This window comes from Polypterus senegalus, chromosome 2, assembly GCF_016835505.1.
Source record: "Polypterus senegalus isolate Bchr_013 chromosome 2, ASM1683550v1, whole genome shotgun sequence".
NCBI classification, from domain to species: Eukaryota; Metazoa; Chordata; class Cladistia; order Polypteriformes; family Polypteridae; genus Polypterus; species Polypterus senegalus.
The window spans coordinates 200,917,034-200,942,968 of record NC_053155.1 but is presented as its reverse complement, the minus strand read 5'-3'; the positions used below and the strand labels follow the sequence as shown (position 1 = coordinate 200,942,968).

Genomic DNA, 25,935 nt, shown 5'->3' with positions numbered 1-25,935 from the left:
AGGAATTATGTGTTGTGAATGAAAAGACCAATCTACATCATTTACTAATTTTTGGGGGTGAGGGACAAACATTTCCGCGTACATGGGAGGACAGCATGAAAAATGCATAAAAGGTCTGCCACCACCACCATCAAGTTTTGTCTTGTGTGAATGTGCATTTTGAGGATCAGTGGCCAAGTGCTACACATGCCTGCGCATGCAATTTAAAGTCAAGTCACAATGAAAGTTAAGAGATGAGAGAGGAAAAACTCAAAGCCTGTACGCTAAATACAACATAGAAATATTCCAAAGGAGTGCACTATTGCATCGTTTAATCTGTCCTATTGTGTACAGACACAGGGTACCCATGCACAACAGCAATTTCTCTCTTGTATAGCCCAAAATCACACAAGGAAAATCCCAATGGGCTTTAACATGGTCTGTTTGACAGTTCCCCAGCCTTGACGCCATTTTATTTTAGTCTTTTTAAACTCCCAACAAAAATTTTGTGAGGGGAATGAAAATCTTGGGGAAGGCAATTCAGAGAGAACTCTTTGGGCATGCAATGGGTGTCAAAAACTGGGGTACATAAAATACACAAAAGAGAAAACATGTAATCCTCTTCACAGAGCTAAATGCTCAATCCATCATTGCCACTTCTGATGTGAAAAATGCTTTTTTATTTATTCTCATTTACGTGGCCAGGAATAAGAAGTAAAAATGGCTACATATGGCAAAAACACCTGCCTTAAGTAAAGGAGCTACCCTCAAATGTGTATACAACTATTCATGCAGTTTGCAAACAGCTAACCTTGCAAGTCTAACTTGTATACATTGATACATGTATCCATATACTTGTGGCATTAAGACATGTCACAGTCTCTTAGGCAGGATGTACCCAGCTAGAAAGAAGAGGTGAAAATCCAGGAAAGATGCTGATTTGACAATGAAGAATGCCATGGTGAATCATCAAAAAAATCCATTTTGTTTTTTTTAAACATTTTTCATTCTACCAATGAATTTGCTCAGATGGAGTAAAAACTAGAAACACTATGGGCTGCTCAGGGTGATTTTAAGAAACTTTATACAACAGTATTAACACTGACTGGAATAACGAGAAATAGAACAGTAGCTTTTTTAAAGTTCATGATCTGGAAGCTCAGAGCTCAATAGTTCACCAACACTTATTACTTGAATAATTTGCTTTACATGCATTTAAGCAGGTTCTTGCGACACATGCTACTCTACTTTTAGGGTGCGGGCTCACTCCTCCCTTCAGTGATGCTTGTAAATTCTTGTCATGTGGCTATGTCTGAGGCGCATCATCCTTACTAATCATATTGCAAAATGTAGCCATAACCATAAGGGAAAACTGTCCAAGGTATGCACCTCAACAAGAAACTGCAAAATGTCCTGCTCATATGAAATAATTTGTACAGTGGAGATCTTGCATATACAATTCATTAACCCACATAACTAAGCACCCACCCATGTCCTTTAGGCATAAGATATTCTGTCAAGTTTTGTACTAAGTAGACAAAGAGCTGGTGAATTACAAAAAGAGGTTATATGCTTGGTACAAACATAAGATCAGTTTTTAACTTGGCTAAAATGTCCATATTACAGAACTCCTGCTAATGTGGAACACTGTCACCTTCATTTATTTATTCATTCATTTTAAGCAAACGATTTCCAGCAGAATATGGAAAAGGCCTGGTAGAGCCTGGAGGTTGGCACCAGTGCACTGTAGGTTATAGTCAACCCACAGCACCAATATGGAGTCAAACTAAAGGGGTGCAATTTATACAAATAAAAACAAAATCCAAATGGAATGAAAGACAGCTTTAACGTTTTGATTCTAAGCACTCTCCTTCTCCAGCACAGTTTTTTTTTTACTTTTTATACAGCTTTTCAGAGCACACTAGGCACTCACTTCATTCTAAGAATGAGATGATTTGATTTTTTTCCAGGACTAAATGCAGAACAGGCCACCACACTACCCAATATCTCCATCGTTACAGCAGTGTAATCATATAGAATCTTGTAGAAGTGGGCATTCAAGATGCCACTTCTTGTAAGGGATATTTGAAAGCTTCAGCCATCTGACTCTGTTACCTTCCTCCCCCAAAGTCCAAGTAAAACAAAATACATTTTTGAGCCATTTTTATTTACCAACATTTTAAGCCCAGGAATAGAGATAATCTATTTCAAAGATCCTTCATATCATAGCTAAATGTAGAACATAGTCATAGGTCATCATTCCAATACAGTGATCCCTTCGCTATATCACGCTTCAACTTTCATGGCTTCACTCAATCGCGGATTTTAAATGTAAGCATATCTAAATATATATCACGGATTTTTCATTGGTTCACGGATTTTTGTGGACAATGGGTCTTTTAATTCATGGTACATGCTTCCTCAGTTTGTTTGCCCAGTTGATTTCATACAAGGGACGCTATTGGCGGAGGGCTTAGAAGCTACCCAATCAGAGCATGTATTACGTATTAACTAAAACTCCTCAATGATATACGATAAGCTTCCCGTGCTGTGCTTGATCGTTTGTTTTTCTCTGTCTCTCTCACTCTCTCTGACATGCTCTGCGCCTGACGGAGGGGGTGTGAGCAGAGGGGCTGTTTGCCTAGAGGATACGGACGCTCCTCTAAAAAAATGCCGCTTTATCGCGGTGCTTCGGCATACTTAAAACCCCAAAAGCACGTATTGATTTTTTGATTGTTTGCTTTTCTCTCTCTCTGACATTCTCTGCTCCTGACACACATTCTTTGAAGAGGAAGATATGTTTATATTCTTTTAATTGTGAGAAAGAACTGTCATCTCTGTCTTGTCATGGAGCACAGTTTAAACTTTTGACTAAAGGGTGTTTTCATGTCTAGAGGGCTGTAATAATGTTAACAGTGTGGGAGAGTTTATAAAGGGCTTAAAATCTATAAAAATAACCATACAAACATATGGTTTCTACTTTGCGGATTTTCATCTATTGCGGGGGGTTCTGGAACGCAACCCCCGCGATCAAGGAGGGATTACTGTACTCCCATTTAAAAAAATAGAATTGTACTATGAAAAGTCCAGAATTTAAGCTTATACAAATTCAATTTGTCATAAATGGGCAAAACAATCTGCAATATTACATATGGAATGGGCTAAAATAATGGCTAGATGGCAAGACTTGAAGCTTACCTTTGCAGTCCTCAAATTTCATTTTGTTAGTTTGCTGGTCATCATCATACTGCTTAAGGAAGAGGTCTATGGAGTCAATAAAGGCCTTGTAGCTGCCCTCATTGTTCAAGGTATATGAGATTTCAGTCTTTATAGTCTTTGGGGTGTGCGTTAAACCTGGAACAGAAATTGGACATCTATTAAGATTCTTTCATCAAAAACCATATGCTAGCCATTCAAATTTCATACAAAACACCATGCAACACATGTAATCTTAAAAACACACAAAAACAGAGAGTAAGTGATGAAATTTACACCAGTTAGCTCGACTTATTTAAAACCCTAAAAAAAAAAATGTATAAATTAAAGTAGCATTTGTTTACATGTAAAAAGTGTGTAAATGGAGGTGTTGTCCTTTTGCAGGTACTTCACAATGAAAGAGACTCCATACACAATGACATACTTTAATTGTTTTATCCTCTATTCGGTTTTCATTTTTTGAAGCACACACCCTTGAATATTAACAGATTTTATACTCCCAATTTGGAGAATTAGGACTCTCCAAAAATGAGATCTCAACAAACAAAAGTTCAAAACATACAAGGCAGGTTAGTCTTATTCAGCTTACTGTGATTGTGCATTGTTTTGTGCAAAACAAGAGAAGAAACATGACAAAGAGCCCCCCATTCACTACTATATTTACTCAAGTTCTTTCATTAATTTTTATTGGCTCTCGGTCTTTCACATGTTATGTTGCATATATAAAATAAACAAACTTGTAGCCCACCACCATACTAGAAGAGTTAAAGTCATAAATATGGTAAATGTAAAATATTTAAGATGTAAATTGTGAAGGTTAAGGTTAATCGGTATGTGCCATACATTACAGGATAATCTGGGAAGAATCATTTAGGGACACCTTTCGATTGTGGGAAGCGTTGAATCTGGCCTAAAATTGTGCCAGTTAACCTGTGAAGTGTGCCTAGCCTAGTCAATGCATGAAAAGGTGACCACCTACAAAACACAGACATGTAAAGTGAATCCTAACAGAAATTAAACCCTGAGCCAGATTGCACAGGTCGTACAATCCCCAGTTTATCTCGTAGTGTGGCTTCACAAAGTGCCACCTCCAGTTTCTCCTCCCATAGCTAAAATCCACCTTCTTTCTGCCACAAGCAAACTTAAAGCCCCCAAATGCAATCACTTCCAGTCAAGCCCAAGGATGTTTGTATTGTGCTACAAGACAGCCCCTTGGTGTTTGTTCCACTCCAAGCCTTTAGTTCAATTTCATTAAACAGCTGTAGAGCCTTAAATAGGCTGAAAGGGTGCAACCATGTGGCCTAGTAGACTGGAGGCTCCCAGTTGGCATCCTTCAAGAGGTAACCTGGTTCCGTGGTCTGCCAGCTATAGGGCAGGTGCCATTTTCCCAGCTTTGACAATCCTCTGTGACCCAATTCTCACATGGTTAGACATCCCTGGCCTTTATTGCCTTACCAACCCTCTTTGGTCGATTTCACCAAATCAATCTATGTTTCCTCCACTCTAATGGGCTGTCCAGCAAATCTGAGTGGCTCATTACTCTTAAGCAGCTCACATCTTTACACAATGGCACGTCTACCTGGTTTGACTTGTCAGGCTACAAGAGTATCCTGGGTTATTAAATGATTCAGTTAACTGTTGCTATATTAGAATTTAAATATCAAATAATAAAAGTTACAGTTAACTGTTATTTACACATTTGCTGTTGGTAACCTCACAAAAATCATACGATTATACCTTCACTTTCTCGCTTTATGCTTAGTAATATCATAATGTCAACATTATTAAAAAAAACCCAAAAGTACCAGTGTGAATGTCTGTGTTCCAGGAATTAATTTAATTTAAGAGGTTCCAGCATCTAGCCAGGCAGTGTCACACATGCCCCCAGGCACCTTAAAAGGCATCGACAGTCCATAACAGAAGGATTGGAAACCTGACCCCTCTTGTCTCCACCGCATTGCTTTTAGGGCACTATAAGTCTTTTTTTCAAAGGGCTGCTTGTGATATGTACTTTGAGTTCAAGGAGTAGCACAACTCTTAATAGGGTGGCTCCACTGCCTTCTGGCTCCACTGGCTAACCCACGGTTAGCAACAAATAGCTGTTGTTAGAGAATCCCTGCTCCCAAAGCACATGATAAATAATTTCAATTTTAATTCAGCTCTGATAACCACTAGAAACTTTCAGTGCAATTGTGGCGATGTTCGGGGTGTCATACAGAACAGCAGCAACACATATTACAAGAGACCCGTTTTAATTTTACAGACAACTATGTTGTCAGTAGAAGCTTGCAGGAACTTCCTAGGCAAGTTTTTTGAGTCAACTGTCTGTAAGAGTATGAAGGCTTAAAACAGGACATGCTGTATTTGATGGAATGGTCTATTTCAGTTGTGGAGCTGTGTGTATGAATAAACACTTCATCAAGTTGACATGCAGGGGATTTGTGCAGCAATTTTAATTGTACATTTTGCAGGAACTCTCACAATTCAGCAGATAGTGAAAAAAGTGGTGTTGTGCACCAAAACCTAGAGAACTTCCCTCAATTTCTCAAGAGGCTGTTTGCTGACATTGCAGATTGCAAGAAGGAGGGAAAAAAAAAAAGTCCCCATAAACTGACACAATAATTATCACAACAGATGGACGTGTTATGAAGTTCATGTCAGCATGTACTCCACGATTTCTGTGCCACCAACTACATACAACAGTCTTTGAGGACTTCAAGGTGTTCCAAAATGGAAACAACCATCATCACTTTTCCTTACATGCAAATCAGAATGGAGGACAGATTACACAATTTACTGTATGTCTCATAATAGTTACAACAGCTACATCTGCACTGCCTGTGTCATTCATGGAGTCACCTAAGAATGAGATTGCCTATACTTGGCAGGCATTAGAGTCTCTTGGTAATAAGGGTGGATGTAGGCCACTACTCACAGGCACCAAATGACCTCCACTAGGATCATTTTACCTGGACATGTTCCAATTGAAAAATATATATATGTGTAAACAGCTGCGCTATATCCAGACCTTGGAATGCTATTCAATACAGAAAGGAATACAAGAGCATTTTGCTAAAAGTATAAACCAAGCTCCATTACTTACATTCATTTTCAATGAACATCCGGCATCTCTCCAACTGTGTTGCGACAGAGGTCATGATTGTTGCCTGTTGACCAACTCTCACACTACCACATCTTGAGCGCTCAATCCCATCAGCCCCAGCCCTGCTGAGCTTTCTTCAGTGCCCCTTTACTACAATACAACTAAAACTTTAGTACCTCCAAGAGTCAGGTGTACAGTGATCCCTCGCTATATCACGCTTCGACTTTCGCGGCTTCACTCTATCACATTTTTTTCTCATACACGCTTACGTCACTACACATGCGCTTTCTGAGAACTTTTATCTGAGCCCTACGATGGCTCCTAAACGTGCCGCTTTTTCTAAGCCTTCTGACAATAAAACTAAGCGCCGGAGGAAGATGCTTACTATCCAGGAGAAGGTGAAACTCTTGGATATGATTAAAGATGGCAATACCCTACAAAAGCCTCCTCACGCATATGAAAAGACAGCGCCAGCAACTGCCTATTAAGATGTTCTTCAGCCGCGCACCCAGACACCCACTGGCTTCTCCTAGTACTTCTTCACTGAAGACAACAACGCACCTGCTGAAGATACTGCACCACCTCTGAAGACTCTCCTACTGAGGTCATACCTTCATAGGTTAGTGGTTGTATGCAATTAAATGTACAGTACAATAATCTACTATAAAAAAAAAAGCGTTCAGGATTGTCCTTCCGTCCCGTGAGTGCAAAGCGTAGCGGTATTCCGCTTATTACAGACTTACTACTTGCGGCTTGAGGTACGAAGTGACGCGATGTGAGCAGAGTTCTGGTGCTGTCATCGCTCCTTGCTTTTGTGCGATGCGCTGGAAAAATAGACAAAATTATGTCTATGGAAATAATTAATGTTGATGGAGTACGAATAGGGTTACCACTTTTAATACAAAAAAATAAGGGACGCAATTTCATTCTCAAATACGGACGATTCCAGATTTTAAAGGACGGGTGGCAACCCTATCACAGAGAACGCTCTCCGACAAATTGTGCAGTTGGCTTGATAACAATTTCCGCTAACACTCTGCAGCCAAGTATTTGTTTCCTCCCACTCTCTGCAGTATTTTTGCAGCCGCTTGCATTTAAGCTCTGAAACTTTAAGACGCGGGGGGTTACCTGGAGAAACATCTGCCATTTTTTAAATATTGCTCTCTGCCAACACTTTGCAGAATCTACTTAAAAGACCCGCCCTCCTCACTGGACAGTTAAAAAGACCAATCAAACTAACGATGACATCAAGTATTACCCAATCAAAAGTAGGAAAGGAGGCATCTTCATAAAATGCGTGTGGGATGATTTGCATGAGACGCTGCTTTAAAAAAATGATAAAAACAATACGGGACAAAACCCATCCCGTATTGATTCAAAACGGGACGTGCAATTTCATTCTCAAATACGGGACAATTCCGTATTTTAAAGGACAGGTGGCAACCCTAAGTACAAATGCCTCACCGCGTAGTAAATATCAGGGGAGATGGTGCTTGCTTATTCTCATCTATAGCTTATTTAGTGCATGAAACTCCGTCTTTAGCAGTACAGATTCGGGCTGACATTGTACGACTTTGGACAGGCACTTGAGGGGGAAAAAAAACAAAAAAAAACTTAGGTTTTCGGGAGATGTTATCAATGGGCACTTTGATGTTCTCATTTCTCTACACTTACATGCCTGATGTACACATGGACCGCACAAAAATTGAGGATAAAAGTCGGTCGCCTTAAAAGGCGAGTGCGCCTAGTAATATGATATTTGTAACGTCTAATATGTCTTATTTTCTCTTATTTTGTCTAATATATTGGGGAATACGAGTATAATGGTGACTAAAGGGTGTTATTTCATGTCTAGAGGGCTCTAATAATAAAAAACGTATTTAGAAGGTCGTAAACAGGTTTTCTATACTCTGCGAAAATATTTGATTTATAAATAAAGAATCCTACTTTCACATTTATCACGGTAGAGTCTGGAACGGATTAACCGTGATAAATGAGGGTTCACTGTACTTCTCTTTCCTCTCAATAAGCTTTCCATTTCAGCATCCTCAATTTTACTTGGCCTTCTCAGTATACAATGACTCCACTTTTAAGAGATTCAGATCATCACCTCCTGTAATGTATCTGGACCTTGGAAAGGTGTTAACTACAGAAATCTTAAGCATCTGCCATTCCAGCGCTAATCATTCATCTATACTTCACATTTTCAATTTCCATCTCATTATCTTGAATGGAAAGGCATGAAAATTGAAATCCACTGATATTCGGTAGACTAGATTCTTTTTACTAGTAATCTCAAACTTCAGCATTAATGCTTTTAGACTAAGTGATGCCCAATAATACTCAAAATGATTTGGGTGTTCAAAAGTCAGAGATCTCTCTTCTCTTTCTTAGAGAATGCCTTTGTCAACTAGGAATTCAATTTTAAGTTTTATTTTCTTGCTTTAAGAATTCTAATGGCCCTGTTAAGGTACAAAATAAAAAGGGGGAACAGAGTAACAATATTTGACTGGCTTTATTGGCATACTATATGGTTGACTATTAATAAGTTAAGTGTTTTTCAACTGAATTGTGTGGTTCTCTTCTGTAATGTTGTATGAAAAGGATTTCAGAGTTTGAGTTGCTCCCTCCTTCCTTGCCCAATGAGTGTATGTGTTAAAGACATCACAAAACTTAGAGTAATTCATCATAATGTGAAACCTAAGGGCACAATAATTACACAAAGGATGTGTTGTGAAATATAGTTCACTCTGTCCTGGCACATTTGCCCTTTGGTATGAAGTGTGCCAAGAACACACCCTGTGAGGCTTTTGATGTTGGCATAGTCTTACTGTTAAAAGAAATGTACTCTGTTCAACTAAGAGTACAAATTGTGCCCAAAAAATTTAACACTGGAAGACAGAAAGTGCCTGGAAAGATTAACATCATCTTGGGTCAACTAATATCTGACAGCAGGAAAGTGTGGCATATTGTGGAGGCATTAAGGAAAAAAAAAAATAGCTAAAAATATCAAAACAGATTTCCATTCAGAAAGTAAAAAAAAAAAAAAAAAAGGCACAGAAATACTAACGAAGAAGAGTGTCCATGATTCTGGCACACAGCTATACTTGGGTGACACAGATCTCCCGCTTTTTAAAAATCTGACCTATTAGAAAAACATTCATGCAAGAATGTTAGAAGTGGGGCAGCACATAAGCACAGTAGTCAGCACTGCTGCATAACTGGGTTAAAATCTCAGCCGGTTCACAGTGAATGTCTGTATGAGTTTCCCTCCGAGAACCCAAAGATACAATTGTATGCGTGTGTTGGACTGACCAACACCTATAAAGTGACAGGTCAGGAACTGTGCCCTCATATAGACTATACCTGTATCATGTATGCCAAAATAATAAACAGGTCTAATTATCAAATTCTTTAATGAAGTGTTTTTCCATTTTCCATACTGACCCAAGGATTAAAAATACAAGACCATCAGAAGATGTTTAATTATTGTGCATTACCATCTGACAGAAAAAAAAAATATCTCCTTGTATGAAGCAAACTTGAACAATGAAACCCAACAAGGAAAGGATTATATAATTCAATATTGTTCCTGTTATACTACCAGCTAAGTCAAATCATGTGGACATCTGCAAAGCCTTTTAGCTACAGTTTGTGCAGTTTTCCCATTTTTTTCTGCTCACTCTGATGTTCCACTGGTAGCGGACAAATGCTACTCTTGCATCTGAGCAGAAAACTAAGAATCAACCACAAAGTACTAAAAGCAAGACAGAACTAGTATTCAAATTCGACTGGATTACTGACTAACTAAAAGATTACAATATGTTCCGGCCCCTTACATCTTCCCTGAAGAAGAGGCCTGAGCAGATTGTAATCTTTTTAGTTTGCCAATAAAAGGTGTCATTTTGCTTGACTTCTCATTGCATCCATAATGTCTAACACGATACAACACCCTACTACAAATATGATTTTGAGAAAGTATACTATTATCTCCAACTGGGGAGTGAATAAGGAAAGAAAAAAAAAAATCAGCTTGAAAGCAAAACAAACAATTTGGTTTGAAGCATGCAAAGTGAGTAAATTTACATGTTCCATCTCTGCAAAATTTTTAAATCAATTGCAAGCAGACTGAAAGAACTAAATAACATTTAAGCTCAAAGCCTGCATTGTAGCTCTGCATTTCTCCAACGTATTAAAAAAAAAAAGTAAAATAAAAAGTTTGATTACCCAACACTCCTAAACTGAAGGATCTGAATGCTACAGCACCAACCACCCGGTAATCCTTTTCTCCCAGTTTAGAAAACACGGCTAGTTTTAGCTGAAGTATCTTGTTAATTTTTCATTTAAAACTTAAAATGGTTTGATAAAATATAACATCCGAGTTCGGACAGAATGGTTGTGGCACGGTAGTCGGTGACTAATTTGATCCGAAATGTGAGAATGTGACATATGATCCCCAATTATGCCATGACAGGCTGGAACTGGATGAGCAGACTGGAAAATGGATGGATTGATAGATTGTTCGATGTAGTAGAAAGGCTTACCTGCTGTAGGAATAAATGGAATGGCTTATAATCATCTTAAACATGCTATTTAAGTATTTGTTAAGCTGATAAAAAAGATGACCCATCAGAAAAGACACTACAAGAACTCCTTCAAATGGAGGAATCCATTGCAGCATTTAATCTTGAAGCATAGGCCAGTTAACCAACAGACAAAATAGCCATATGGCATCTAGAGCTTATAGCACACCTTGAAAAGATCAGAGGAAAGTGCAGTTAAAGATTACAGACTTCTGTAGAACATCAATGAACAGCAGCATCCCAGGACTCCAACTAAATAAAAGGCGGCATGTCGATCATCTGGTGCCGTAGTGGTTCACATACATGGGGCAACAGTCAAAGCATATGGGAGCACATTTTTAAAACATAAAAGTAAAAACGTTCTTGTAGGATCACAGTCTATTTCAAAGCCAAGAAAAAGACCTGCAAGCAGGTGAAACTATTTACCATTCAGAACAAGAGTGTGAGGAATTTTACACGTTTAGTTTACAGTGAACACAAGAACATTACTCATGTGACTGGCTGCCAGCAATATGCTGCAGGCAAAAGGTTTTATAAGAGCACAAAGACAATAGGAGGAGAGCTCCTGAAACATGTTCCTCTGTCACAACACTGTCCAAACACAACTCAAGTAACACAAAAAAAAACCCTCCCCTAATATCTGAAACAAATTAGCATTTATTGCAAAAGTCTTCAGGAAAGAAGGTAGCAGGGACATTTTTTATGAGATAGACTAAACATAAATAATTCAATCTGCCTGTGGCATAACAAACCCAGCTCTGTAAACACCACATGCCACACACTGCATTATAAAACAGCTGTAACCAAAATATGGCCATTCAGATTCTGCTCTATTGAGAGCATTAATACATTATTTGTTATCCCATCCATCCACCTCCTGGGCATGCTGGTTTCATTTTAGGCCTATCCTGGTAGAACTGGAGACCGGGACAGGAATGACCCCGTAGGCTATGGTGCCTGAAGCAGAAAAAGGCTGCAATGCCAGCCTAGCCCTATTACTTTGCCATTGCACGAAGAGCCCACTTAACTTGTCAGTGTCCTTGAGATGTTAATGGACAGAACGAGGAAGGAAACTGTGCCACAAGCTGGGCTAAGAGCCCATAAAAGCATCCCTTTCTCCAGGCACATGTAAAGTGTAGCATGACTGATAAAGATCAATTGCACTTTGAGAGATCACATACAACACGTAACCACAACAAAACACGACATAGTGGTTTCCAGCCAGCACAAAACATCAGACTCTTATTAGTCTTGGTGAAGGCAGCCTGTTCTACTGAAAATGTTTCTCCATTAAATACAATAACAAAAGTAACCAAGATTCCCGTATTATATGTCATATACACACACACACAAAGATAGCTAAAAGGATTTTGAAGAACTATGAATGGCCTATTCTTGTAAAGAAAATTTTGAAGTACTAATATAAAGTGAAACGGAGAGACTTAACAACTTTGTCATCCCTTTAAAAAGCCCTAAAAAGAGCAACTAAAATAACTAGTGCTTAGTTATATAGTATATTTCAATATACTTTCTACATTGTCAGACACTTTTTATTCTGAAAGAAAAAACATTTTTGCAGTTCATCTCATACTATAGATGCCTCTTTTTTTTTTTTACCCAGGATACCATGTTTCCCCCTTTGAGAAAGAAAACTAAAAGTAGACTCGCATCACATGCTTCTGATCACTCACAGGGTCATATGATACAGTGTGGATGCAGTTCCCCAGGTATAGCTCATTTATTTCATCTGCAACAATTTTATACCAAAAATATGCAAAAACATTTTCAAATTATTATATTCATGTATTCGCCTAAAACGTAAAGTGTCAGTGTTTTACATGCACATTCTAAGTGCTTTGTTTGTAATTTATGCTAAACCTCTACTGACCCTTGGTATGCAATAGTGTTTGGTTAAAGTCCCATGTATACAAAGGTTAATACAGTGGAACCTCAGGTCACGACCGTAATTCGTTCCAAAAACTCTGGTCGCAACCCAATTTGGTCATGACCCAAAGTAATTTCCCCCATAGGATTGTACGTAAATGCAATTAATCTGTTCTGGACCGCAAGACCTCTATGTAAATATATAATTTTTTTTTTTTTTTAAGATTTTTAAGCACAAAAATAGTTAATTATACCATAGGATGCACAGTGTAATAGTAAACTAAATGTAAAAACATTGAACACTGAGAAAACCTTATACAGAGAAAACTAACATTGCAGGAGTTCACGCTACAGCCTTACGAACGGCTCGCTGTAAAAAAACACTTTTTTTTTTAAATCAGTTTTAAGCACAGGGAAAAAATGAACATTTGTTTTGAGGTAAAGTCCCTCTGTGTGATGCATGTCTGACCGAGAACAATGTACTGTACAGGGAGAGACTGAACACGTCCATAAATCACCGGCGCATACGAACCGGAAGGGGAACAAAATAGAGCACAATGAGTTCACAACACATGCACAGGGAGAGACTGAACACGTGTGGAAATAATCGGTGCGTACGAACTGGAAGGGAAACTGGCTTGTTCTTCACCCGAGTGTGTGGTCATGTACAGATGCAAAAGTTTGGCAAACTTTTTGGTCGTATCCAGATTTGTACATGTTCTGAGATGTTCGTGATCCGAGGTTCCACTGTAGTTTTAAAGTTCTCTGTAAAAGCTAACATTTCCAAAAACTTTGAAGCTATGCAACACCTGTCAAATATTTTCATTTTCAAATTATTGTTCAAGAATAGCATTACACTGCTCAATAAAATTAAGGGAACAAATCACACATCGAATCTCAATGAATGGAATATTTAACAGTAAAATCTGTACTGAAAATATTGTGTAATTCATGAAGAACAAAATGATGTAATAATGGTTAATGGAAACCAAAATACCAACCCACTGAGGGCTGGATTCAACATCACACTGAAAATTGAACTCAAAAATTTAAACCACAGGCGGATCCAACTTGCATGAATTTCATCAAGGCAACTCATGCTGCGACTCAGTAGTGTGTATGGCCCTCACATGCCTATATGCACTCCTGACAACGTTTAGGTATGCTCCCAGATGGTGCCCTGGGGGATCTCCTCCCAGACCTGCTTTAGTGCATCAGTGAGCTCCTGAACAGTCTGTAGCACTACTTGCCGGTGTCGGATAAACCAATACGTAAAGCCCTAGAGGTTGGATTGGATTCTGGTCTGGGTAATGTCTGGGTCAGTCAATGTCTTCATCATCCAGTAACTATCTACACATTCTGGCCACATGAGGCTGGGCATTGTGCTGCACCAGGAGGAATCCATGGTCCACTGCACCACTGTTAGCTCTAACAATGGCTCTGAAGATTTCATCCCAGAACCCAAAAGCTGCCAGGGTACATTGCCTAGCACACGGAGGTCTGTGCGACCTTCCAAGGATCTGCCTCCCCAGACTATCACTGACCCACCGAAAACCGGTCATGCTGGATGATGTTATAGGCTGCATAACACTCACCATGGCATCTCCGGACTCTCTCACATCTGTCAAATGTGCTCAGTACGAACCTGCTCTCATCTTTGAAGAGAAATGGGAGCAAATGGTGGAGCTGCCAATTGTAGTATTCTCAGGTGAATACCAACTGAGCTGCATGATGATGGGCTGAGAGCACTGGACCTACTAGAGGAGGTTGGGCCCTCATGCCACTCTCATGGAATCTATTTGACGGTTTGGTCAGAAAAATACACAACAGTAGCCAGATAGACATCATTTTGTAGGGTTCCAACAGTGCTCCTCCTGTTCCTCCTCACACAAAGGAGCAGATACTAGTACCGTTGCTGAGCCAAAGCTATTCTATGGCACTGTCCAGCAGTCCTTGTGTAACGGCCTATTTCCTGGTATCTCTCCCATGCTCCTGAGACCATACCAGGAGACACAGGAAGCCTTCTTGTGATGGCATGAATAGATATGCCATCCTGTAGCAGGTGGACTCCCTGTGCAACCCGAATCAGTAGCAGGTACCATCTCATTCTACCAGTAATGTCAAAGACACTAGCAAAACTAGAGAAGAATGAGGTGGGGGTAAGGAGAAAGCATTTGTCAGTGGCCATTACCTGCAGAACCATTCCCTTTTTGAGGAATGTCTTACTGTTGCCTCTTGTGGAAGAATAATTTTATGGTAACATAGCATTCATCTTAAAGAAATAGCATAAAGGGTTAATAAATGTCGGAAAGGAGATAAAGATCAAGTGAACAACAAAATGTACACTGAAATATAAGAATTGGTTTAGGAAAACTACTGAGATGGTTAAGTAAATAAAAAATGTACCAGAAGAAAGGTTGATGTAATATACAAAATGTACTGAAGGCTGAACAGCTTTTCTCCTGCCTGATTACGGAATTGTCCTATTAGAGGATGTTTCTTTAATAAGATGTTACATTTCTTATTTGCTTATGCTTCCTAACTGGACAGATTAGTATCCTTGAAGCTTTACTGACTTTTAGACTGATGATTAAGTGTTCTCTTCATTTTTTTTGAGCAGTGTATATTACAGTTACTAATTTTTGATAGTCACGCAAGAAACAATTTATCATGCTATGTACACTTGATAAGATCCTCAACTTTGACAATGCACTTTTTTGTATGTGTTTTTTTATTATTATTATTAGGCAGGCATAGATTTGGGACAATAATCATCAAAACTAGAGGCTCTACGTTTTGAAACTTCAAACCACAGCACTTTTTAAAACTAGTAAATCATGTGTTACAGCTCTCTGCTTAACTGATGCACATTAAGAGCTGTTTAGAATTAAAAAAGAAAAATGGAGAAGACCAAATTTCAGTTATTAAATGTGACAATCAAAAAGGTAGGAACAAGCACAATGAAATATCAGAATAATCAAAAATGGGAGACGGAATACCTTGCTAATAAAAATACTGTCTTTTGAAGGAAAAAAAAAAAAAAATGCTGTGCAAGATAATTAATGAATTTAATATGCAGTTCCTTACATTGATGACTTGCTAAACACGTGGGCCTCCACAACACAATGCTTTCTGGAAGATGTCATCGTAGTTAAACTGGATGTGTGAAATGGGTGCGACTTGACCTTGGATTTTTTCCCTAGATCCACATTTTAATCTTCATACAATTTTTAGACCAAACATTTATTTTAAACATAATTACACAAACCACAATTCTCTGGATCTGTCCACACTACTATGGTTTCATTTTAAAAATGGCATCTTTGAACAAAAAAATCATCTGCCCACAATAGTGTTTTCATATTGTTTAAGCAAGTATCTACACCCATACTTAAACAACCAACAACACATATACATTAGTCTACCAACAACACATATACATTAGCTTACACTGGACTCACATGACCTTATTGGTGGGATAAAGCTCAAAATGACGGTTCCTTAACATTGCCAACTATGGGATTTTTTGCAAAACTGTAGCAACCAGTAAATTATTTGCAGTTTGCCCACATATACAGTATTAAAACTGTATAAAAATTAATCAATATGCATACAGGTAAGCAACACAACAAGTTCCAAGGAAAACTTCTCATCTATGTCCGCCATGTTGGAATATGGTTTTCTTTTGTGAAGGGTAGCCAATCAGGAAATGAGACATTGTAATGAGCATGATCCAATTTGGGAAGGGTTATGTAATAAGTATGAACAAATCAGGTTCTCTTTCATCCCTATTGAAATTCCAAGCCAGCGTTTTCAGAAGTATAAGGCTCTAGATCAGGGGTTCTCAATGTCGGTCCTGGGGACCCCCTGTGGCTGCAGGTTTTTGTTCCAACCAGATTCCTAATCAGTGACAAAACCTGATAGCACTGAGCTCATTTAATTAGCTGTTTTTTTTTTTTTTTCCTTTTATTCAACATTCAGAAAAGCATAGCAGCATGATTTTTACATTTATAAATATTTCTGCTTTTGCTATAGATTTAAATGCTTAACTCTCTTTTGTCGATTTCATTATACTTTGCCCTTTCTCTGTGCAGTTTTTCCCCCTTCATTGTATCTTATTAATGACAACTTAAAACGAGCAGAGCAGACACCCAGGCAAACAACACTGAATAATCAAAGGCTGCAGCTACTTTAGAGTCAGACCCACTAATTAGTAAATAATGGATTAAACAAACAATTAGAACACCTAGAAAAGTAGAATGAAAATCAAGATGAAAATACTGTTAAAAAGAAAAAAAAATACATTATTCCTATATAACTGCTTGGTAAATTTTAATATATTTTTTTTTAGCAAACTTATTTTTCTAATTAATATATTGTTCCTTAAACACAGACCTTGGGAAAATATCAGTTCACTTAATTAGCCCAGGAGTTCAATTAAAAGCAGAAACTTGTTGGAACAAAAACCTGCAGCGACAGGGGGTCCCCAGTACAGACGTTGAGAACCCCTGCTCTAGATAGTTTTAATTTTTAGGGTTTAAAAACATTAGGGTTATATGGACAAAAGGCAAAAAACATAGACTAATTTCTGTGTTTTTAAAGGAAAATTTACGGTGTAAACATAGCCTCTGTCTGAGTAGTCTTTAACCATTTAAACAGGATCATGGTGAAATACGAAGGACCACCAATTATCTGCACTTACTGTACCTGTTTCCACCATTTCCTAAGCTCTGTGAAAGTGTCATGATCACTGCAAACCATGATCCCAAACAAATGCATCCATCAATCAAATCTACAAGTACTGTGATCTTGGATAGAACTGAATGTCTGCCCTTACTATTGACTGACCAACCATGTGACCCTAAACAGGTTATTGAACCTGCCTGTGTTATAACTTAAGCAATATTCAAATCTGTAAAGTGCCAAAGAATTATGCTAAATAGGAGAAATGCTGCAACTTTTTAATTCTTTCTGAAGAACAATTGCCTGTCACTTGCCGTCACGTAAGCCTTTTTAACTACAACATGAGGAAGTGTTGCTATGCCAAAGAAAAATGTTTCATAGCCAACGGGGATTCATTCTGCTTTTGAATCCCATGGGTAACAAGACAGTTATGTATCTTAAAAATGATAGAAAACTGTCAAAGCTGAAGTCCTGCTTTTTACAGAACACTCAAATTGCTCGCCAGCTTAGATCAATGACAAAAAAACAGAAGTCTTTTGAACAAATAGACAGAAGTACAGTACATGGAAAGTGAATGTTTAAAACAGTGTGCATGAAGAAACAATAAATATGGAAAGCTGTGGCTCATGCCAAGTCTAACCTACTCTATGTAGTGAGAATACAAGTTTAATAAAAGAAAAAGAAAAAAAAAAAAAAAAGTTAAACTGCACTTTGATGTGTTCTACTAAAATCAGTGTTACCGTACCCAGTACAGATGCAGGCAACAGACCAGACAGTTGTATATGTGTGTGTGTGTGTGTGTGTATGTATGTGTGTGTGTGTGTATGTGACAGGCAGACTACTTTCGCTTACCGCCCACCAGCCAGCCCCATTAAAAACTCTTGTAAGTTGGTGTGGCTATGAAGAAGGGAACGGCCATTGGCAGCACCTCAAACCTTTGCCCCATGGCGTCTGGCAAAAGAAACTGAAGCAATAGATACTTAATGCAAGCTAATTTACCGAGCAGCTCAACATTACAAGATTAATAAAGGCAACACCATGCAGTGAAAAGGCTGCACCCCATCTGCCAACAAATGATTAATCCTTTGCCTAGTAATGGACAATTCTGTAAAAGGAAACTAAAAAACACAAATCCACACTGCCACTTTATCGAACATGCAGTACAGGAAGAGCTGATGACAAGTTTGCCTAATATATATATATATATATATATATATATATATATATATATATATATATATATATATATATATATATACAAGCACAATTACAAAATAAATGGAGAGAATGAAATGTTATAAATTTTTATAGTTTTGGAAAAGCTACACTGTAATGAATATAAAAACAGTAAATCGCTCTATGAAACAAAACAAGGATGAAAAACTTGATGTCAGTTAACCTTAAAAGCAATTTGTCTACCTAACTTTAATTTAAGCTGCCATTTTTTTTTTTTAAACAAGAGGCCCTAAGTGAATGCCAGGTCTGAACAGCTCTGCTCTGTCAGCAGCAAAAAAAAAAAAAAAAAAAAAAAGAGGCCTTCGGGGGAGGAAGTGAACTTCATAATGTAATGGATGACCTTGACGTGTGCTGTATGTGAGAACAGCAGGGCTCTCTGCGTGCCACTGCCTTAACAGCCACATGGCCAAGCTTTTCCATTACACCCACTGCTACAGTGGCAGACAGGGTCCGCACTACCATTATCTTGTGTACACCTTAAATCAAGGACACCTAACTGACTGCCGTTTTTACTTGGGAAAAGGGGAATGACAGTAATGACAAGAACCAATCCACCCCCTTCCCACCTTAAAATTGGGTATCAGCATTAAAAGTGGTAGGATCTTAAGTTTTGTATCCTTGGTGCTCTCCAGCTACCCGGTCTCTAAAATGTAGCTGAAAGACAAGGTACAGCCACTCACCACTTCAGAGTTTTTTTTTCTGAAAAAATGGCAAAACAGGAATACTTTATTCTTTTGACAAATTCAACCTGAATGAGCCAGCAAATGACATCAATGGAACAAATTAGCAGATACTCGTGACTTGTGTAACTTTCAGTTTTATAATCTGCTTACAAAGGAGGTTAGTGGCAGAATGGGAACACTGTTTACACATCAACCCAAAGACCTAACTTGCACACCAAGTTTAGGCTAGAATGTGCAAACTGATTCATTAAAAAAAAACTAACACTGAACTTCGAGATTAAAAATTACCTATATATTTAAAAACCAACTCAAGTCCCACCCCAACCAACTTTACCTATTAAATACTGAAACAATTTTCAGTTTTGAGCCAAAACCAAACACTAAAGTGTTTACTTTGCTGCATTTTAGTTAAGCCCTTCTCCCTCTGATTAAGATATAGTTTTGAACGCCAAGACCATGCCTGTTCTAGTGCTAATCATAAAAGTTGTATTTATGTTGTCTCACCTGGAGGTGCAACTCTGTCTTGATAAGTTGGTTTGTAGCTGCTAATGGTCAGAAGAAGGGCCTGTATAGTTCCAATGAAAATGCCAGCCAGACATCCGTAGAAGATCAAGTAGAAAAGAAATATTTTCACTGTGGGAAAGGGAGATAAAGAGGGTTATTATGAGAAGGACATAACCAATTCCTCGTATCAAGTTACACCGCAATGTTTTACAGTAAGCTACTTGTTTTACTAGAACATACAATAGAATCCTTAGTCACCATATTTTTTTGCTTATCTACAAATATCACAGATTAACCAATTCACATTTTCCTCTTTGCAACATTACTACTGCTTGACTAATAATACCAGATGGTCACACTGTCGAAGAGTCACCATGTATTGTACTTTGATCATATGTGCAATTATTGTATAAGAATTTCATGGTAAAAGTGACAAAGTGAGTGCCTGGGAGGGCTTGGTAATGCTCTGGTGTCCCCTTCATGGCTGGTCCCCACCTTGCACCCAGTGCTGCCAAGATAGATGCCAGTCCCTCAACTCAAATAAGATGGTCTGACAATGGTATATAACTTTTTTTTTTTTGTTTTTTTTAAAAACAGCATAGCAGCCTCTTTAATAGAAACCTAGAAGGCTTTTTTAGCCATTCCTACAGCACAGGAGCAAGGAGACTGCAACTAACGCAGTCTTCATCTTCAAGGTCATCCGGAGATGCATTGGCATAACACACTGTGCAAAATTTGACTAATTTTGTATAGATTGGGATCAAAAAGCATCCAATAGTTGTAAAGAACATGTCCTAACCTACAATATTTTAGCAACTTAAGTATCACCTCTTTGTGATCTGAATTAAACAGGTTTATTAAAACCACACCTTGCCATTTCCCCTGATGCTCCACTTCTGTAACCACAGAACAGGTGGAGTAGGCAGGCAGCCTTCTGCAGAAGCCTCCATGGATTTCCTACATGTTGGCCACCTTTCTTCGAGCTATTATTCATTACTCTTATTCTAATTGTACTATATTGATGAAAAGAATTAGACTTAAAAAACAATGAAAATGAAGATGGGCAAATGTTCAAACTATCCACATAGCAATGAAAGGCTGTTCTAAAATTGACACACAACCATAGAGTATTTAAACTACTTAATTTAAAATAAAAACTTTAGTATTTATTAACAAATTGGACTGTCCAAAATCTCTGGTTAAATTAAGCTTAATTTCAGGATTAAATATATCTTATGAAATACCTGCATACAGCAACGCAATAAGGTGCTCAGCATTTTTAACATTCTGAGAGTGTGATTCCTTGTTTCCATCCTGGAATTCTTTTTGTTAAGGCGTTCCTTGCTGCGTACAACAGTTAATACCCCTTGAACAATATGCACAAGGTGCAATTCAATATGTCAAGTTGATTTTGATTCTGTCCGGCTGCTGCCTGCCACTATAATCACCTCTGATAAAGCTGACACTGTTCTCAGATAGCACTGTTCATACTACAAGAACTGCCTGCCTGCTACTTTTAAGTTTGAAGGACTGCTGGTCAGGTTAGGCGTAATACTGCTTTTGACTTTTTGTCTTTGGAAACAGTTAAAAAAAGTTAAAAAAGGAAGGATTCACATCTGTAACAACTAATGTTGCCCATATTTGTTTTCTTCATCAGCCATGGGACTGGAATTAAGCTATTTTTTCTTTCCAACTTGAAGGAGAATATGAGGTAAGTAGAAAATGAGAAGCCTTGAGGCTGCTAGAACTGTTCTGTAACAGAATCTACCAAGACAACTAGGAAAATGCAGGGCAAGAGGTACATGAAGGATATGACAAAAAGGAAATTAAAGAGGAAGTTCATCAGCTGAGCATGGCAAAAGGAAGGCAGAAGGAGAAAGGCATATGATGATGTGAATTGGGGAATATAAAGAAGGTATTATATACGGAGGTTTTCTGTAGGGCATGACGACTCTAATCTCACATTGCTTTTTCATTTCAGCCAAAGATCAGCTAACCTGCACAGTAACAACACAGTGTGCGACAATGCAGCGACTTATCCCATCACTTCAATAATCATATTTTTCATTTTGGTAAATATTTAAAATTTATGCAAAAGGTCAATATGCGTATACAGATCGGACTTACTACTGTATCTGAAAGACGGAACGCATTTTAAACACACCAAACATATCAACTGTAAAACTTCACAGTCAGCCTTACAAACAAAAGTCTTCAGCTGCTGGTTTACTAGCAGTTAAATATGCTGACGGCAATCAATTGAAACATTCATTAAGTTAAACGCAGAGAATCAGTGAATACAGTGGTCTATCTGTACATTTATTAATTAATCGCATCTAAGCGGATGGATGGCCGGTTTTCGGCTTAAACGCGATCCGGGGGAAAAAAGTCCCCGCGGTGTCCGTGTCGCAGACGGCAGGTGGCTCCGTCGCTGCACGGTATAAGGGATGTCTCGTCGTCTTATAAATAATGCATAAGATCATTCAAGTCGGCACTACACCAAGGAACCACTTGTCGCATGGCGGAGACACCAGGATCGGAGTAGAACTATAAAGCAGATCCCGTCTTTGTGTGACCCATGCTTCTTTTAAAAGTTGGCTCGATTCTTTCTAAAGCCCAGACGTTACTTTAATTGTCAGCCGAGAGACACGGAAGCAGAGGATCACCGAAAAAAAAAACCAACTTCAACTTTGTGGCGCTCTTCCTGTCTGATGACTAAATACCACACGCATATACCAAATGATGAAAACTTTGCAAAAATTCTAAGAAAAGCACGGAAAGACTACAGTATCGTGCGACTTGCCCACACACTTCCTAGGTTTGTGGGTAAATATATAGTAGAAAGTTGCTAGGAAACCAACACCCTCATTGATTTCTCAGAATACATGGCCACCACGGCCCACCACCCTGGCCTTTGTATCACCTTCCAAAGACTTATCTCTGCCAATATTCGAATAGAACTGTACCTAAACAAGACCACCAAATATTATTTTTGTTTGAAATACAGTCGCACATCTTTTAAAAGAAACGATTGTGTGCCACCCGATCACGCGAGTTCGCGAGTGAAGGCACATCACCTTGAGCAACCTTGGGCTGTGATGCATTTTTAACCCTTTGTTTCATAGGAGCCGGTCAAATTCGTTTTCTGGACATTTTGCACGGGCATGGACTCTAGGTAATTTATGCGACATGAACTTTGATCGTGTCACCTCTAAATCCACGGAGAGGGCGCTTTCAGGTCTTCGGGTTAGCGTTTAACTCAGTGCTACTAAACGTCCTTGAAAAATCATTCTTTTGTCGTCGAGTCTGTAAGAACTTGTCACCCAACACCGTGAAATTAACTCCATCAATTATTTTCAACTGACCTTGACTGCAACGTCATTTTCTCCCACTTAGGCATTTTCTCCCACTTAACAGACATTATATATCATGATTGTACCGAAAACAGTTACTATCGGTGGCGCGTTATTTTTCTTCATCTCCCCAAATTACTCTGCCTCCACCATCGTTTTCCAGATCAAAAACAAAAACTGCAATTCTACTTCTGTCATTCAAATGAAACTCGTGCAGCGACATCTTGCTGTTGCCCGCATCCTTTTCCTCCACTGACTAGGATGATACTTGACGGGAAAGCAACAGACATCGCGCGTTTCTAAATAGCGTTTTTCAACCCGATGACTTAAGGTCAAAATCAAACAGGTGCCTCGTGTTCAAGGAAACCCCAGACTACAGCCCAATCCAAACACGCCCTTTCCAATTTCCAGTAAGCTCCATGTTAAGTAAACTACGAGTTATACAGACAGAAAGCGTTTTTATTGTTTCGCCAAACTCGATACTTACACCAACTGCTTCCCGTTCGCCCTAGAAATGCCTTTTTTTCCGAATCCCAAATAAACTTCTTCCATCCTCCCTCATTTTCGTTACTCCCTCGTGCCATTATTTCAGCTGGATTAGTAGGGAAAAAGGAGGGGCTGTTTAGTTCCTTTTATTTTTGGCAGAAATAGAGGCGAAACCGTACTAAGGCACGTCTACTTCTCAAAAGGACAGAGTTAGACGAGCGGCTGTGTAATGTATCCAACACAATATATCCCCTATCACCGTTGCCCCGCCCACCTCCTTTTTAATAAGTTACCTAGGCCGAGGGCGGATCTCAGGGAGCAAATCACACGCGCAGAAGAGATCACGTAAATTTCTCTTTAGGAGACCGCGACTCCGCCCAAATCTAATCGTAATAACCGGGCGTGAGAATATATTTTCATTTTGAAACTCTGTACGGAAAGTTCTGTTTGGTTGAAAACTACTCTCTCTATCTGTGCCTCTTTTTTTACACTTCCTGAGTGGCTGTTAAAAAGAATGGAGGGGCAGGGATGTGTGTGAGAGACATATGTCGCTCCAGCGCTTATCGTAGCTCCCCCCACGCGGCGTTGGTCTTCTCGACTTCTTCGTTAAAGCGATCGTCACAATGAAGCCCGTATTTTTGCTGCCTGATAGCGGTGCTTGTCGGCAGCTTTGAGTAGTTGTCTCGCGGTCAGTAAACGACGCGGATGGAAAGTTAATATCGTTTTCTGCAGCAAGAAACGATTATCACAGTAAAAAAGAGACACTTCGTTTACACCCTGTCCTCGCCCTTAGTGAAAATGGTGACCGTAGCTTTCCAACAGGGCAATCAAGAACCGTTACGTAATCGATTGGACTTTAGCATACCACTTTTCCTGGCGAACTACTAAAAACAATTGATTTTACCAAAACTTTTATATTACGGGAGCAAAAAAGTCGCACCTATTTGGAACTTTTAAATGAGTTGCCCTTGGCTATATAAAGTATACCTCCACCTATATGTCAAATCTAATATTACATCAATACTATTAGTGTCAAAATAACAAGCAATATAATACTGCCTTTAAAGACATTAATCTATTGTTTTATGTAGCATATTTCATATTCATTCTATTAGATTAATAATATTCTTTACCCATGTATTGTTTTTCTTAACTGCTTCGTCCAGTACTGAGTAATGGAGAGCCAGTGTGGACGGTCCATCATGTTCACCCACTGTACCAGTTTAGTGGGAAATAGAGGAAATCAGAATATCTGCAGAAAAGTTTTGCAGACATGAGAAGAGCATACAAACTCTCTGTACCTGAGATGCATTTTGCCACCAATGCCTTACACTTTCTTCATATTTTATGAAATCTGAACGCAAGCAGATCAAATCAGTGGTCTGGTTGGAGTTTGCAGCCTTGTGAGATCTTGTTCTTGTTTACCTGTAATCAATCAACATACTCGTATCACATCTTGTATTACAATATGGCAATGAAGTTTACATAAATTTTCCTTTAAAACGTAAATATTTATTCTGCTGCTTAGCCTAAATGTAAGCTATTATATACACTCTCTATTCACCCATCCAGTAAGAAATCTACTAAATCTAGTTCAGGTTTGCAGGACTGGAGCCTGTCCCAGCAACATCAGGCTCAATGCTGCTAACTACTTTAGACAGGGAGTCAGTCCATCACAGACACCCATACACCCTCATATGCACATTCACCCATTTAAGGCTCATTTACAGTCCTCAATCAACCTTTGGGATGTCTAAAACTATACTCTTTTTTATTATTAATTTTATTGCAATCCATACAAAGCAATCAAGTTTTTAAAAAAAGAAAAATTGAGTTAAGAACAGATCGATCCCCACCCCTGAGAGAGAGAGCAAGCCAAACGGCGTGAAATTTAAGGTTTGTAAACATACCTAAATTAATAAATTCTCTGTGCTTTATGAGCTTATTTTAAAATATTACTGATTAGATCCTGCCATGTTTTGAAAAAAGTCTGTACGGATCCTCTAAATGAGTATTCGATTTTTTCCAAAAACAATACTCAAGTAGCTGGAGAAAAACCTGCACAGACCCAGGGATTAAATGTAATCCACATGTAACAGCAAAGAAGAACAAAGGGATTTGAAGTCTAGGCTCTGGAACTGTGGGGCAGCAGCCCTAAACACTGCACCACTATGTCACCAATAATATAATATAATATAATATAATATAATATAATATAATATAAT

At 38.6% G+C, this 25,935-nt stretch overlaps 1 protein-coding gene across 1 annotated transcript in view; it reads right to left on the bottom strand.

Moving 5' to 3' along the window:
• atp1b1a (ATPase Na+/K+ transporting subunit beta 1a) overlaps positions 1–23,932 on the bottom strand; it is a 34,907-nt gene extending 10,975 nt beyond the window's left edge. The window contains exons 1-3 of the mRNA XM_039745179.1: positions 23,712–23,932; positions 19,872–20,000; positions 3,178–3,333 (exon numbers count right to left, since the gene is read on the bottom strand). Coding sequence (XP_039601113.1) covers positions 3,178–3,333; positions 19,872–20,000; positions 23,712–23,808 — 382 coding nt within the window. The 5' untranslated portion in view covers positions 23,809–23,932. The remainder of the gene's footprint in view (positions 1–3,177; positions 3,334–19,871; positions 20,001–23,711) is intronic.
• Between the last annotated feature and the right edge of the window lie 2,003 nt (positions 23,933–25,935).